The sequence below is a fragment of the Rutilus rutilus genome, assembly GCF_951802725.1.
Source record: "Rutilus rutilus genome assembly, chromosome: 24".
NCBI lineage: Eukaryota > Metazoa > Chordata > Actinopteri > Cypriniformes > Leuciscidae > Rutilus > Rutilus rutilus.
Genome location: NC_140228.1, coordinates 22878838 through 22895588, shown reverse-complemented (window position 1 = coordinate 22895588; position 16751 = coordinate 22878838). Strand labels below are relative to the sequence as shown.

Sequence of the window (16751 nt, the reverse complement as noted above, 5' to 3'; positions counted from 1 at the left end):
AGAAGGGTCAACTTGTCATCCCGGTGAAGCTGCCAGATACTGAGCCAGGTCCTTGTTGGACTTCTTCCGGTCTCTCAAAGAAGAAACACTGAGAAACTTCACATCATATTTTGAAAGTTTTCTTGGCCTTCCAGTTCTTTTTTGTCCTTGACCTCTCCCTGATTCTTCAAAAGTTTTTATAACAGCTTGAATACCACATCTTGAGTATCCAGTTTGTTTGCTGATTTCCCTTTGAAAGAGGCCTTGCTGATGCAAAATTTTGATTGTCTGTCAAATTCATGATCTTTGGCACATTGAATGGAATATGATTTGAAAGTTGCTCTTATTAGCAAGCTTCCAATGATTTAAACTCAACTTGATCGGAACAATCGGTTATCGGCAAATCCAAGCTGATCATTTTTCCGGGTTGCGTTTTCCGGGTTCTCTGGCTGGAGCGCCTGAGAAGGGTCCGCTGTCATTACACAGTATGAGAGCGTCCTCTAGAGGCGAAATAAAAACTATCACTGACGCATTGTGGTGTTTGTTTTGACATGTGAGAGCGGGACACTTCAGATACGGATTTAAAACAGACAATAAAATGGTATACAGTACATCACCGTACATGTTTTCATAACATTATAAAGTAATTAATTTGTTGACTGGACTCAGCATTAGTTGAGAATAGCAGTGTGTTTGATGTCGAGCCTGAGGACGCTACCATTAGTAATACCTCAAGCGGTTAAAACAATGTGACAAAAACACACGCAGGCCCGACCCAAATGTTTAATGTCATGATTGTTATCATCTATTTGTGTTAGTTTACTGTATATCCAGCTGGTTGCTTTTATGCATTTGTTATGCAGCAAAGTTGCTTATTTAAATCTAGTGACATGAGAAAGCAAATTGATATGTTCACGCAGCTGACAGAAACATATCAACAAATCTGAACCGCATCCAATTTCAGTTTTTTTTTATCGTCACTGTAATGCATATTTTGTTATGTTCATTAAATAACATCAAGTTACATACAATATACATATGTATCTAATTCCAATGCACTGGCCTTTGTGTAGATATTCAAAGATGGCCATCTGGAAGCATGACTGTTTGGATTTATATGAAATGGTAACACTTTACAATAAGAGTCCATCTTTAACATTAACTGAGGTTTATTAAAGTATTGTTCATTGTTAATTACAACATTTACTAATACAATTTTTACATTTTAGAGTTGTATCTCTTAGCATTAATGAATGCACTAAGAGCTAACATGAATGATCAACAAGCATCATACAGCAAAATGGAGCGAGCTTTGGTAATAACTAAGCAAATATTTACTTACTAGTAATTTCTCGCTAGAAATTACATCAAAAGTGGAAAACATTGGTCAAAAATGTACATTACACACAAACTGACGACCAACCAAACTTTCAGACGCCATCTTTATTTTTTAGCTTAACTGTCACAGAGTGGAAAGCCCAGGATTGTGGGAGAATTATTTTTTTTTTATACTGCGTACAAGTTTCCTGTATTTTCTGGTTGAATTCTAATAAAGAGACTGAGCAATAATGATATATGGTCATTAAACCATTGCTAAATTAGAGTTAGTGTTTGATCTCGACAGCCTGGACAAAAAAAATGAACCGGAGAAGATTTCCACATCAAAGGCGGCGGATCCTTAGAACACACTTATGTCATTGCCATGACATATTCGAAGGTGTTTTCCAGCTGGAGCAAACTTTTCTGGAATATTATTCGCTTTGGCAAACAGTTTCGAACTCCCCAAAATCAAACTCCAAGCGAACTTGGTTTTGGTCTGATTTTATTCTAAATGACGCCACACCAGTCCGTTCTTCTTTTTACACTAAAATGTTTTTACAAATACAGCTGTGTATTTGTATTTTGTGTATTTGCACAGTAAATGTCTCACAAACTTCTGACATGAGCTACATCTGTGTTTTAGGTTGTAAATGGTAGGAAATAGACTCTATCATAAGAGTTACAGTCAGTATTCATGTCACACTGATATGTTTTCATCTTCTTCAGTATCAAAATCTGGTGCACACCTTTTTTTTTCTTCTAGTTCTGGTCTTATGTCTACTGACTTGAATGCTCTTTTGAACAATGGAAAAAACAATGTTCTGCCTTTTCAAACACCATTTTTACAAGTGCTGTGTGGGCAAGTCTGCCATGAGATGAGCCATTTTCCTCCCTTTAAAGGTTAATCTAAAGGTCATGGCTCCCATTGTAGTGGCTTTTTGTGATGCATCGTATTTGTGAAGGTGTTTTTTTTTTTTTTTTTTTGCATTCTCCAGAGGAACAAAATGTCAATATCCATGGGGGAGTTAGGCAGTAAGGTTTGGTTTGTTTTTGACAGAAATTAATACTTTTAGTCAGCAAGTATTAATCAAATTTAACAAAATTAACGGCAGACATTTCTAGGTATTTATAATGTTACAAAAGTTTTTTTGTTTAAAAGTTGTTCTTTTGAACTTTTGTGTTCAGAATCATAAAAATATGAAGCAACACAATGTTTTCAACATTGATAGCAATGATAAATGTTTCTTGGGCAGCAAAACCAGCATATTATAATGATTTCTGAAGGATAATTTGACACTTAAGAATGGAGTATTGATTTTTGAAAAATAAGCCTAGTAGCCTTGGAGAACATAAGAGACTTCTTTCACAACCTTAAAAAAATATATATATCATCTTCAATCTTATAATCTTGATTGTGATATTATCCATGGAAGGTAAGATTCATGCCACAGTGCTGAGTTTTGTAGATGTCTTTTAAAAACTTTCAACTAAATTAAAGCAACAGTTCACCATAAAACAGAATACCGGTATCATGTCATTTACTCATGCTCATCTCATTGAAAATCCATGTAACTTTCTTCTGAGGAAAAATATCTCTGAAGGCTGTACTGGTCTCTTTTTTTCCATACAATTACATTAGGGTTTGAAGCTGTCGAACTTTTACATTTTTTACTTTATAAAGAAATAGCACTACTATGATTATTTTGTTTTGTACAGTTATATTTTGTCTAAAATCCAATGCATCCTCTTGCAAACCCAGTTGAGAACTTTTGTTTTTATACATTTCCTCGTCTTCCTCATGGGTCATTGTAACTGCCATCTGGCAGCTCTTCTTTTGTACTGCTTTAATGTAGCATCAGCAGATGACATGTTCACAAATATGAATGTCACTTTGCTGCAAGACAACATTCTTCACTCATACGACCGTTTCCATTAATCCAGTGGGCGTATGAAATGTTTCCAGGAAAGCAAGCTTGTGTTTCTGGTTATGTAGGAAAACTTGATCGATAATTATTGTTTGTATAGTTTTAAATTAGTCATTTAATAGTTTTAAATGAGTCATGGTGTGTTTGTACAATCTGTAATTTATGTCTTAGATTGTAGCTCCTTTCTGTCCTTCACTACTGGGGTTCATTTTAAACTTCTTATCAAGGTGAGCCTGGGGAGTGTTTTCCCCCCCAAATTTTATGAACATACTAACATGTTTGCAGTTTTTGTTATCAACACGAATAAACATCTGGTTATGTGTTAATTCCTGAGCTTTGAGTTTATGACCTTGGTTAAGCTATTGTTTTAGAAACCAAAAGACTATCTATTTTGATTTCATGTTTGACTACCTTTTATTGTTCAAGAAAAAGTTGTGAAAAGAGAAAGTACATTTAAAATCGTCCCTGTCCTGTTTGAATTCATAGATATGCTTGAGCCAGATACGGATGATGATTTCCCTGAGCCACTGGATCTCAGCCCCAGAGACGAGAGGCCTCTGTCCCCGCTCTTCCAGCGTTCCGTGTCAGAAGACTCTGCTGGATCGTCTGCCTCCACCACTAGAAAAGCCAAAACTAGGTTAGTAAACACACAAATACTCGACTGACTCAAAGCTGTGTATGTGTGCGCTTAAAGGTTGAGCGGCAAGCTTTTATTAAGCTTTAATGTTGCCCTGAAGAGGGTGAGAGAGTTCACACAAACAGTGTACTGATGAACAATATTTGGACAGAAGAAAGTGTACAAGGGAGTTCAAGGGGGTCAATAGGGTCTTACAAAACAAGTAGCAAGTTGCGTGTGTGTGGGCGTGTTTGTGATGAATTGTATGTGACGATGAAAGATGTTTTTTTTTTTTTTTTTGGAGAATCAGTTAAAATGATTGGTTAATCAGTTTGAATGGTACACAAGAGTTGTCATGGTGTGAATCATGGACTGAATCGGTCACTTACTCACTGGATGACTAAAGCCCAAAGTATTCTTCGGTTTTTAGGCATATGCAAGGGTACGCGAACAGTGCGCAATGCAAATTTCGTCACCAGAATGTAGGGGTGGGCGAAATACATTACAACATATACGACTGTGTTTAGAAGGATACTCGCAAAGACAGGCATTTTGACACACCTTTCAAGTCCAATAAGGCAGCAAAAATAAGTCACACGCTGTATAATGAGCAGTGGCTTCATGTGTGCATGTCTCTCACAGTGCTCAGAAACAGTCTCTCAGACAGACGCATATACTGAAACGAGTCCTCTTTCACTTCTCACTTGTTTTTAAACCACAAGACTTAAAGTGTAAGTTGCAGGTTAAATTTTTCACGAAGTAATGCAATGTGTTTATTAAACATAAAGATAAGAACCGCCCACCATTGTTTTTTATACCAAAATGTTGATATAATATGAAAAGTTGGCACTTTTAACAGTGGTTTTAACCGCTCCCGCTCCCTTCCACTAGATGGGGCGTGACGTCATAAGAGGAACTCACTAGTAGAGTTACCGTACGCTAGCAGCTATAGATGCCTTACATAACTTAAGAAAAGTTGGTTATATGTTTTATTTGATAAAAAAAATTTGGATAAAATAACTCCATTGTAAACATACTCGTGTGTGCTGACTTCAAGGGGACCGTGATCCTGCCTGAAATGAGAATAAGCTATTGCAAAACAAACGGGTTCAGGCACCGCGTTCAGGCACGTCAGATCAGCCGGTCGCGGGTCGAGCTGTTCGACTAAACTCCAAAACGCGTTCAGCTCACGGCAGCACATACTCTCCACTGCTGATTAGCCCACACAAACAGTGATGGGGACATCGATCTCTCTTTTTCTTTTCTGACAATAAACATCGCTAATTAAATCGTGAGAAATTGATAACGCGTGGATTGAGGAAGGGTATTACATGACGTTTGAGGCGTCGATGAGACTAGCGATTGGTGCCTGTGCAGTGTGTGCATCTCTACAGCTCTGATTTGGACTGACTTACTGTAAGTAAATAATGTCTTCAGTCGTTGTCCCTCCTTGCTATTCTACATGATGGCAATATTTTGAAAAGACTTGCTTGTTCCGTTATATTATCCGGGTTAAGTTTGCACCAGGCTAGACTAGCTCTAACGTAGCTAACGTTACTCACCAGGACACCTGGCCAACCCTCCACTCATTCTCCTCACACCAAACATTACTAACTCTTTGAGTGCCATATGGCTCCCCTCTCTCATGCCTGACCAGTTAAAAATTGTAGGGCTGTGGTCCATAAAGAATTTGATGGTTTCCCACATCCTCAGTCGTTCTCCAAATAGCCATAATACAGTAGGAATCTAGCGGAGTATGGGTTGCGAGTTCCTCTTGTGACGTCATCACCCAGTAACTGAAAAAACACGCTACCTTTGAAGAAACCCCAATAAATGTTATTTTAACGCATTTTAAGACAGAAATAATTAAATATATACATATAGAGCACTTTCATTTACACATTAATTGGCTGTGGTGGTTAACCTGCAACTTACACTTTAAGGCGAGACACGGCAGGCAAAAACATTGTTTTTTTTTTTACTGGTCAATTTTGAGATTTTTGGATATTTGTCTTCAATAACATGTCTTCTTTCAGACTTGTTGAAAAAAAGTCTGAAATACACATTTAGGTCTTTATTTTATTACACTTTGTCTGTTTGCGTCTGTAGATTTCTCATAAATTCAACAAAAGTTTGCATTCTAAATCAACATGCTGCTCTGCGATCTCTGCCGTCAGCCTGTCATCACATGCACCGTTAGGAAGCTCTCGCTCATGTGTACAATCCTGTCGGATCCAAATATGGTCATTTCCTTTTTATCAGCAACCAGTCGTGAAAGTAAAAGGGCTGAATGCGCAATCTCATTGGCTGATGAAAAATCTGTAAAGCCCGTTTTCTCAAAATGACTTTTCTCTCATACTCAAGTCCGAAATCTCCACTTCAGTAGCACCTATATACACCAAACTTTCCAGACTTGTACCTAGTTATATTATGAAGACATTTACAGAGGGATTTGTAAATATATTATTCCTAGCCTGATTTATATAACATTTTATTCCAAAAAACATGGCGAAAATCATTTTTTTAATGCTATTGACAGTATTTTCTGATTTACAGGATAACAAAAGTAGATATCCATAAATCCCTCTGTAATTTTTTTCCCATCTAATATGTGAAAACAATGAAAAAATAATTTTTAACCTGGCTTTATCCAATACTCAGATATCGTTTTTTTAAATATATGCAAATTAGTGCATATTTGATTAGATATTGCCTGATTTGCATATTTAAACATTAAATTACAGAAAACTTGTAATAAATTATTTTCTCATCTTAATGTAGGTAATCAACTGGGAAAGTTTCATGGTGATATCTGCTAGTTAAAAATTTTACCCTATTCACCTGTAGTGTCTCGCCTTAAAAACACATTCAAAGAATAAGCTTTCGTGACGGTACAGCACGGGTACATCACATAACTGCGATCGAGACGATAGTCCAAAATCTTTACCGGTTGACACATTTCTACCGGTGAATTGTGTCTGCCGGTATATCGCCCAACTCCACCAGAATAGTACGTGTGTCGATCGATTTTTGTACACGCAAGGTTGCACATGCACATTAAATTTGATTTGCACAAATCAGCTGTTCCACAAGGTAGCAATACTGACCTGTGCTGTTGTTTCACAGCAGATATCAAATGGAAGGTATGCATTGGAAGGTACACATACGCTAATGTACACACAAAAAAAAAAAAAAAAGTATACTTTGGGCTTTAGTTCTCTGTTGTGTCAGACATCATAACCTGCAGTTCAGTCAGAAAATGTTACTTTTAAAAAAAAAAACATACGGAAAACAATGCTAAAAATACCAGTTTCAGGATTTTGCAAACACTGGTACGCATGGCTGCAGCTAGTGTGCTTTTTTGGCACACTCTGAGTGAAAGCGAGGGAGTGTGGGGGGAGGGGACCGCTGAAGCCCTGCTGCTGTCATTAGTAAAGGGAGGGGGTGAGAGAGTGCTCTCTTTTAGTTTCCCAATTAGCACAGATTGTGCACTTGCTAATGTGCAGCACCATTTGCAGTGTGTGAGAGGAGAGGAGACCCCCTTCAGTACTGCATGCGCTTCACATCTTCTACTGACAACAGCTCTCATGGGCTGCACAGCTGACAGAGAAAGTAAATGAACTCTAATGAGAATGCGCTGACAATTATGACATTTCACTAAGATTTCACAACAATCACAATGTTTATGAGCAAAATGTTGTTGGCGAATACAAGTAAACACACACACCCAAGAGCCAAATGACAGGAAACATGACAAATAAATCATGACTTGTTTAGACTGGTGAGCTGTTTAACTACAGAAAATTTCAGGACAGTTTGGATGCAAATCTTTTTTTAGGGAGGCTTCTGTACAAGAACATGCATGGCTCCACTTTGTAACAGCTTTTGCATCCAGACCAGCCATTCATTTACTAGAGAATGAGGCAGTTATGTTATTTTGTGTTGCTTAGTTTTGTTAGTAATTCACCAAACCTAAAAAAAATTGGGCCAAAGACCAAAAATAACTTAAATAAGTACAAACTTGAATGTACTGCTGGGAAAATTCTGTGTAGTTTTGTATGTAATATTGACTTTAAACAAACTATTACATGTAGCAGCAGGGTTTCCCAGACAGGAAGCTTCAGGGTGTTCCTGAGTTGATGAAAAGCTAATAATTAATTAGATAACAGAAAATGGTAAATAAATAGGGCTGCACGGTTAATTAAAATACATTTTAAATTGCTGTATTGCTTAGTATAATTTTCAAATCACAAAAGGCTACGATTTAGTCTGAAGAGTTGAAATGCAGCTCAGTGTTCATTTACACTTGTGCAGTTCATGATGAAGTGTATCAGTGTCTCAGACGGATCAATTCTCAGTAAATGAAAAAAGACTCTCTGAGATGCTGGAACACCATATATCTTAAACTGGCAGTACATATTTATGTTATTTACTAAGATGTAAATATTAACAATGGCGTCTATTTCAAACCATTTCGAGCCCGATTCAAGAACGGATTTCACAGGATGTTTCAGAGTGGTATGTTTTGTTTGGTAATTTTCTTATAGATTCAATGTTATCCACCATTTAATCATATTTGTCGGAAACCTATGGTAATACGAACAGTAACCGATCACAAAATCATGGATAATTTTCCTGAGGGGCGGTGAACAGTCTTTTAAGCAAGAGCTTACAAAAGCTAAAGTAAACACTACATCAATACTGTAATGTTAGTTAGCAGGCTAGCAGAGGCAAAGCTATTTGGGTGGGGTATACTAACGCATTCTCATCCTAGGGAGTCATATACTGACGCTTTTGACATTTCGTCTACATCCAACGCACATGGCACACTTTAGCGTCAATATGACACGCACAGAGCTTTGTTCGGTTATGGGTAGGTTTAGGTCTGAGGTAGGGTTAGGGTTAGACCGCTAGGAGGCGCCTTCTGGCCCATATCTGTCTGCGTCTCACGTTGGATGTAGACGAAATGTCAAAAGCGTCAGTATATGACGCCTTGGGATGAGATCGGGCTGGGTATACTTAAATGAGGAACATTATGAATTCATATCATGAATGCCATTTGTTGTAGTTCTTGAAAAGTGGATTATGTTAAATAAAATATCTCACTTTGGAGTGGACTTGAGCTTTGTAACCTTGCAGATCTTCTTTATGCTCAAACAGAAACATTACAGACTAACTAAAGTTGAAAAAGTGAAAAAGCATAATAGGACCCCTTTAACAACGTGCTTAAACATGGGAAAATAAAGCACAAGAATTCATAACATTCTATAGTGTTTTCATTATAATGATATGTTGATGGCAGATTGGCGCTGCACATCTTGCACATAACTGTATTTTCATCTACTTTATCAAGTGATTCCAGTTCCAGACATCACTGCGTGTTTTTGAAGCAATGATGACAAACGATTTTAATTAAAACGTATGCCTACTGTTGAAAAAATATGACGAGGAAAATTATGTTATACTTTATCATCAATGTTTAAAAAAAAGAAATGTCTAAAAGGAATATGACCCAATCATATTTTAGCAGATAACCCATTCATAGTCAATGTTCACTTTATTTTGCCGGTCTGGACGGCATGCTGTCCTAACTCTAACCAATCAGACCTCAGGTACATCCCAAAATGCTTCAATAACCAATCAGAAAAAATGTTTCACAGCGTTTTTCATGATTGATCATCAGTGGCACATCTGAGTACTTGAGGACTTGTGCACATCCCTAGTTGTGGGTTGTGTAGGAGCTCTTTTCTTTTGACTGATTTAGAGTGTGATTTCACTGTCAGAGCCATCCAAGGATGTCATATCTTCTCACGTAATTCTTTTTTAGTTAGGTCACCCAGTCAGAACAGTTCCAGCACCTCGGCAGGGCACTAGGGCATGAGACGTGGACTATGAACCCCTGACTAGTCAGATTGTTGCACAGATAGAGCAGTGAGGTGCGCAACTGCTTAATGACTTGGGGCAAAACAATTTACTTGAATGCAACCACTTTTGGCTATGAAAGGTCACTTTTTTTGGCATACAGAACGGAATTCATAACTGCGAGTTGCATGTTGCGTTCTCAGTATTGCACTTTAAGTATGCAAAACAGAACCATGCACTTGCAATGTTTGGCCCAGCATTTACGGCTATATGTGTGTGTGTGTGTATTAAGGAATGTTTACTTATGTTATGTTTCTGATTGAATAGTTGAAAAATGTCTGAGAAATGTTTGCTACATTTTTTTTTTTTCTCTCTCATCCCTCTCAGAGAAAAGCTCTGTGCCTTCTGCTACTGTGGAGAAAAGAGTCTCTTGGGTCAGGGTGAGTTGAAACTGTTTGGACCCACGCCTGGTTACGTCCCCTTGCACATCCGGAACCGCCGCGGCAGCTCCGAGAAGGATGACGATTACCATGACGACGAAAATGATTTCGATGACAATGACAACCGCAGTCCAGGGCATCGTGGGAGCGGCCTAAAAAAGTAAGTTATTGCTGTTGTCAGGTTAAAGGTGCATTGGGTGGATGTTTGGTTCTGCTGACAAGTTTTAAAAGGAAATGGAAAAAAGCAATGCAATAAAGATGCAAAATGTTCACATTACGGTAATTGTATTTTGTTGCAACAGTTTTTTTTTTTTTTTTATCATGCCATGAATGCTCAAATTTTAAGCATGTTGTAATATATAATCACAAGAACACGTCCCCGAGCCAGTTATTGTAATTGTTCATGTAATTGAGTTCTTTTTATTTTTATTTTATCCCCATTCGTTACAGCTTACTGTATTTTTGGCTGGTGCTCATTTGCTCTGTGTGTGTGTGCGCGCATAAGGGGAATGGTGAATGAGAAAGTACAGTGTTTGGTAGTCTTTGTGAAGGTGGTATGGTGCGGTTCTGAAGTGTTAGATTGACGTGGCTTTAAGTTGTGATGTGTAATGAGGTTGTGTAGAGGTGAGAGTTGAGAAGGGTTTGCAGGTTTTGTTTGCTGCTGGGACTAAAAGCCCCCTGTTTAAAAAGCAATGACCCCGATGACCACAGTAGAGCTGAAACAATACTGGGTGCTGTGCTAGGCACCATCTCATCAAATTGTGTAAATTACTTGTCGTAATCAAACACGATGTGGCTTTAAACTATGTTCATCTTTATAATGGTGAGGTGTTTTTTTATTTTACAATCTTAAAATTTCTTTTCACATTAATTAAGCATAATATTCTTAATACATTAATGCTCACACACAAACAAATAGTGCTTCAAACTAAATGTTTTGAAATATTTAATGTACAATAATTAAGAAATTTGAAGAAAAACATGAAAATTGTTGTTTACTCACCCTGATGTTGTTTTTGACCTTTTCTTCCATCAAGCTAAAATATTTAGCACAATATCCATATCCATGTAATATGTGGCTTTTTTTCCATACAATGAAAGTGAATGGCTCAAAAACAGTACCATGAAATAGAGCCATTTACACTTATTTTGTCATTCTTTTTTTATATGACTTTTCTAAAATGACTTTTTAAATATAAAATTTATATGACTTTTTTTATATCAGTTCACTTTCATTCTATGGAAAAGATCCACCTTGGGGGAAAATACATTTGGTTTTAGAATTACATGGGAGTGTTTAAATTAGCATTTTTTGGGGGTACATTTTTCCTTAAATTAGGAGAAAAATTCCTTTGTTGCAGGCTTGGAAAATGGACATAGTTGTATATTTCACAAATACATTCTTAAAAGGCTCTAGCTTTGCTGGATGGACTCTGATTACTGAAGTTCTGGGTCAAACAGAACTAGTCTCTTCCATTGTGCTTTCTGATGGAGAGGAATGGAGTGCTTTGACCCAAATACTCTGGGAATTGCTAATGAATCCAACACCACAATTCAATTTGGGTCAATTAATTTGGTGCCAAAATTGCCTGATGATTAGTTACTAGATGGAGGGTTAAAGGAGAAATCCATTAGAGAGAACTTCACCAGCAGCCTTTCACAGAGCTCCACGTGACCTGTTGTTGTCAAAAGTTCCTGTCCATAGCCACCCTTGGGCTCATTGGACGAGTTCCTAATTTGCTCAGCTCCTCTCAACCAATCAGACCCCTCCCTGAGGAATGATGACGTAATGCTCGCTGTGCAGTCACTGGCAGGCTGCCAACAGGCGGTGGATTGTTGTGTTGGAGGCATCTGATTGGGTGGTCTGAGCTGGAACTGTGCCAGTTATTGACAGGGGAGTGAAAACAATAACAGCTCAAAAGAGTGAACGAGAACCACTGCATGTCATTTAAGGTAGAGACTGTTAAGGTGGACCAGACATTGCTGTGAGGTTTTTATTTTATTTTTATGTGTCCTTGTTACACCTTAGTCCTTAAATGTACAATTACACTTTTACAGGGACACATTCAAATATTGTATCAGGTTTTTTTATTATTTTTTTTTAGAAAAAGCTAAGTGGAGTTTGGTGTTAACATGTTGCTTAGCTAACAGTGTGACAGTCTGATAAGTTTGTCACAATGCATTCTAAGGGTGTCTGAATATATATTATAGATATCGTATTGGTTTAAGGATGAGGGGTGATTTGTGGAAGACGTTATTTCAGCTGCTTCCTGAAAGTTGTGATGGTCTCAACAGTTTGGGTGGAGGTTGGCATCTAATTCCACCAGAGAGGAGCAGAGAGAATGAAGATTTTGTGCCTTGTTATGAAGAAACAAGGCTTCGCTCCTTCAGTGACCATAGCTGATGGGAGGTCTTGTATGACTAAACTTATATGAGTGAATTAAGGAGGTTGCAGTTCCAGTGGCAGTCCTGAAAGCCAGTGTCAACCTTGAATTTGATTCTGTCCGTGACTGCCAGTGGCGTGAGATGAGGGGTGTGACTTGGGTTCTCTTTGACTGATTGAAGACCAGACGTGGCAAAACTGAAGCCACCGAAGTGCTGTACCTGTGATTCCCAAGTCAGAGAGTGTGGACAAGAGGATCCGGTGGTTTACAATATTAAAGGCAGCAGACAGTTCAAGTAGAATAAGGACATTTCTTGGAGTTTTCTCTTGCCAGCTGAAGAGTTTCAGTAGTGGTCAGTAGGATGGTCTCTGTGGAGTGTCTGCTTTTGAACCCAGACTGGTTGTTGTCAATTAGGTCATTCTGTATGAGAAAAGCAGAGAGATGAACACAAGAGTTCAAGAGTTTTTGAGAGAAGAGTAGGGAAACTGGTCTGTAGTTTTCAACTGCTGTAATATTGAAGTGTTTTTTTTTTTTTTTTTTTTTTTTTTTTTAAGCAATGGGGTTACCCAAGTTACCCAAGCCTACTTGAATGTGGTGGGAAATGTGCCATTTGTGAGGGATGTGCTGTTGATGTGAGTCAGAGTGGGTGGCAATGTTGGTTTGATCTCTTGTAGTAGATGGGTGTGGATCTACTTTGGGACAGGTTGTTGGTTGGCTGGCACAGAGAATTTGGAGACCTATTTCTCTGTGAAGAGAGATAAAGAAGAGAAGAGTGGAATGTGTGTGGGTGGAGGTTGGCTGTGGCTAAGTGGTGCAGAGAATTGGTTGCTGATGGATGCCACCTTATCTGTGAAATAGCCTAGCTGTCGAAGTCATCAGCAATCATAGAAGTGGTGGGTTGTTGGGGAGGGGAGTGACTGGGGAGGTAACCCGACAAACCTGTCTGTTGCCGTTGGTCAGAGTCTGTTGGTGCAGTGTGAATTGGCTTTAAGGCTGCATACTAATTCAAAAATAACCTCATAAGTGACTGATTTGGAATGGTCTAGTTTGGCAGCTACTTTATTGCCAAATGGAGCTCCTCACGTGAAGTGTACAGTATACTCAGCAAAAACTGATAGCAGTACAGTTTGACATTGGCATCTTGCTAAACTAATAACTTACTTTTAGTATTAAAAAAAGTAATTTTAATCAATGTTTATCTCTATCTGTTCTGGAATAATTTCTTCAAAGTATTCTGGAATTCTTCTGTGAAGGATACTGCCTTATGGTTTGGTGCACTTTTAAGACTAACATTTAGTGCCTGCTATTTGGGTAGGTCTTTACATCGGGACTGCACCTATGATGCCTTAAAATTTAAGGAACCACAATAGGAAACTAATTTGAGAATGACCCCTGTAAGCAAATTTCTTTAGATTAAAAGGAATTGTGGTTTTGTGTCGCCAACAATATGAACCAAGTATGGAATCGTTTCTAGGAATCAGAATCGTAATAATATTGTGTATAATGAGTTCTTCAGGATACCCATCCCTAATGTCGCTCCTCTGATGTAAGCCTTTTTAAAGAGGATGTTGCACACCAAACGGTTTATTTATATTTATGCAGATGTTCTGGACAGAAGAGGGATCACATACAGTAGTCTTTCATCCTGTCCCTGCTGCAGCCCACTTCTGGCTGGCCCTCTTCAAACCGGCTCTCTTTTTAAATGTTAATTCCTTTTTTCCGCTTCTCTGAGTCTCTGTGGCTCACTCTCTCAGCGCCACATCCAATAAGCCAGTCATTCCTGCCCCCCTCCCACCCCCTTTCCGGTTCTCTTTCGTCCTCTCTCTTTCTCCGTCTCTTTCATACTTTGTCTCTGAACAGCCAGTCCTTGTGTTGGAGCCAAGTATGATAACCCCATACCTCGCCGTTGCAGATGGGGCTTCATAGGATGTTGCAATGTAGGCCTTCTTGAAACATCATTAGGATGCTGACGTCTAGAAATAAAATGGCACGTGTTTGGAATCTGACAAAAGAACAGGCAACATAGCTGTCACCTTGAAATGTTCTTTCGTAACTTGTTCAGTCTCTTTTCAGATGAAGCTAATGTGCCCGTTCGCTTCCTTCCTCAGGGTCAGCTCTCCAGACAGTGGCCTGCATTCAACCTCTGCTCCTGGGAGTACAGACCCCGCTGCTGAGGAGCCCAGCCGCAAATTCTGGGATGAACTGGGCCAAATAGGCCTTCCCGATGACATTAACGTTTCGTCTTTATTCGACCCCACGGGTAGGTAACCCTACACTAGCGTTACATTGACTGTTTGTGTCTTTCAATGGCTGGTGGTGTTCATGATTCTTTTGCACCTGCAGGCCAGTGTTGCGCTCACCTGCGGTGTGCTGCCTGGTCAGAAGGTGTATGCCGTGGGGAGGGACAGTCGCTGCTGTATGTGGACAAAGCAATTGACTCAGGGAGCACAGAGGTGAGTGACACCTGCAACAGTGTGTTTGAATGTTTCTGTGGATTTGTTTGTGCTTTCTGCTTTAAAATGGCTGTTCCATCAACTTGTACCCTTTTTCAACTGACATACCAGCACCCAGTCTAGCCCTGTTCCATGTGCATATACCAATGAAAAAGCAATTCTGTTTTGTACACTTGCTGGTCTCCATCAGTACGTTGGAGGTGGAAAACTAGAGCTCTTCAATTACAATCAACAAATCGAATGATAAATAGACTTTTTTTTAATAGTTTATTTTTATTTTTAGATTTGCTAAAGATGACATTTACCAGTGTTAATTTATTAATGTTTAAAGATTTACTTGGTGAGCATTAAAGGCAGGGTAGGTAGGATTTTCCTAAAAAAAAAACCATTCCAAATTAGTTTAAACTGTCTTTATATACCAATACATAATTAAAATGTAAGTACTCTGAAAAAGAAAATATAAAAATCGAGTGACTGTAGACCTTTTAATCTGCAATAAACACAGCTCATTATTTCAATTCACTCCCACCCCCTCCCTTCTGAGCTCCTTCCAAAGCCACGCCCCCAAAACACATGAACGCGCGACACCAAACGCTCAGGCTCAGCTGGAAGACGCATTTATTACCTGAGACGAGTGGAGAGGAAGGAGCGCAGTACGTACAGTGACATCATGTCAGAATCACATGTAATAAAATACCTAACTTTATCACTATGAATATAAACAAATAAGATTTCTTTTAGTACTCACTATCAAGCTAGCATATCGATAATGGTAAAGTTTCATTCGGTAACGAGCTATATTTCTAAGGCAAAACTAAAAACAGGTTGCATTGATACACGTTTTTCCATTACCATCAGTTACACTGTGATGAAGGTGAATTTCGTGTAAGATTCATAACATATACGGTGTTTTGCATGTAAGAGTTTCCATGATGAAAACATTGTTGACTCTAATGAAGACTAACGTACACTCCGAGTCCGGAGACAAGTACCGCATCGTCGGTTCGAGGACAGGTCCGGGGTTGAGGGCGAAGCAGAGGAGGTCGTTCAAGAGTGCGGGCAGGGTCAGAGGAAGTAGTTTTTGCCTTGTTTGCCTTCGCTGACTGCATATGCAGGTGCTTTGAGCTGAATATTTCCGGGAATGGTGACATGTGATGAGTGCACGCAGGGCAGCGCGCGCAGTTGGGCTCGGGCACGAGACATGAAGGCATCTGATTGGTTCTTTAGTTTACATTCGCACCGAATGGCAGTGATTGGTCAGAGTTTTTACTGTCCTGCAGCTGCTACAGAGGTCTGATTTTTTTCATTCCTTTTTCTGAACACATAATGTATTGACTACTCTCAGGATGGAAGGACCATTTCACCCAGTATAAAAAAAAGTGTTTCTGAATAGGATTACCTACCCTACCTTTAAATGATGCTATGATAGATGTAATTGACGATCTAAATGTAAAAAAATTGGGGGATGATGACCCAATGTGGTATTAACTCCTTCCTTTCACTTTCCCGCTGTTGCGCATATTCTGAAAGAGTACAGCAGATCTGAAACCAAAATCAAGTGAAGATGATGAAATGCGTAAACCAGAAAGAACCATGAAAGTATTGTGAATATGATCAAAAATGCTGCTGCCGACTTGCAACTTTTTTAGAAAATGATGGCGGGGGAAAAAGTGAATATATTGTGCATCCCTAAAAGTATTGTTTTTACTTGATATTTGTAATTGACTTATGATGTAGGGCTGCATGATTTTGGGGAAAAAATAATATGCAAA

General features: G+C 38.8%; 1 protein-coding gene across 5 annotated transcripts in view; it reads left to right on the top strand.

The window, feature by feature from the left end:
* kmt2ca (lysine (K)-specific methyltransferase 2Ca) overlaps nt 1–16751 on the top strand; it is a 144579-nt gene that overhangs the window by 43203 nt on the left and 84625 nt on the right. For all 5 annotated transcript variants that reach the window (XM_084399083.1, XM_084399082.1, XM_084399080.1 and 2 more), the window contains exons 4-7: nt 3711–3861; nt 10090–10302; nt 14635–14786; nt 14870–14979. In XM_084399083.1, the coding sequence (XP_084255209.1) occupies nt 3711–3861; nt 10090–10302; nt 14635–14786; nt 14870–14979 (626 nt within the window). The remainder of the gene's footprint in view (nt 1–3710; nt 3862–10089; nt 10303–14634; nt 14787–14869; nt 14980–16751) is intronic.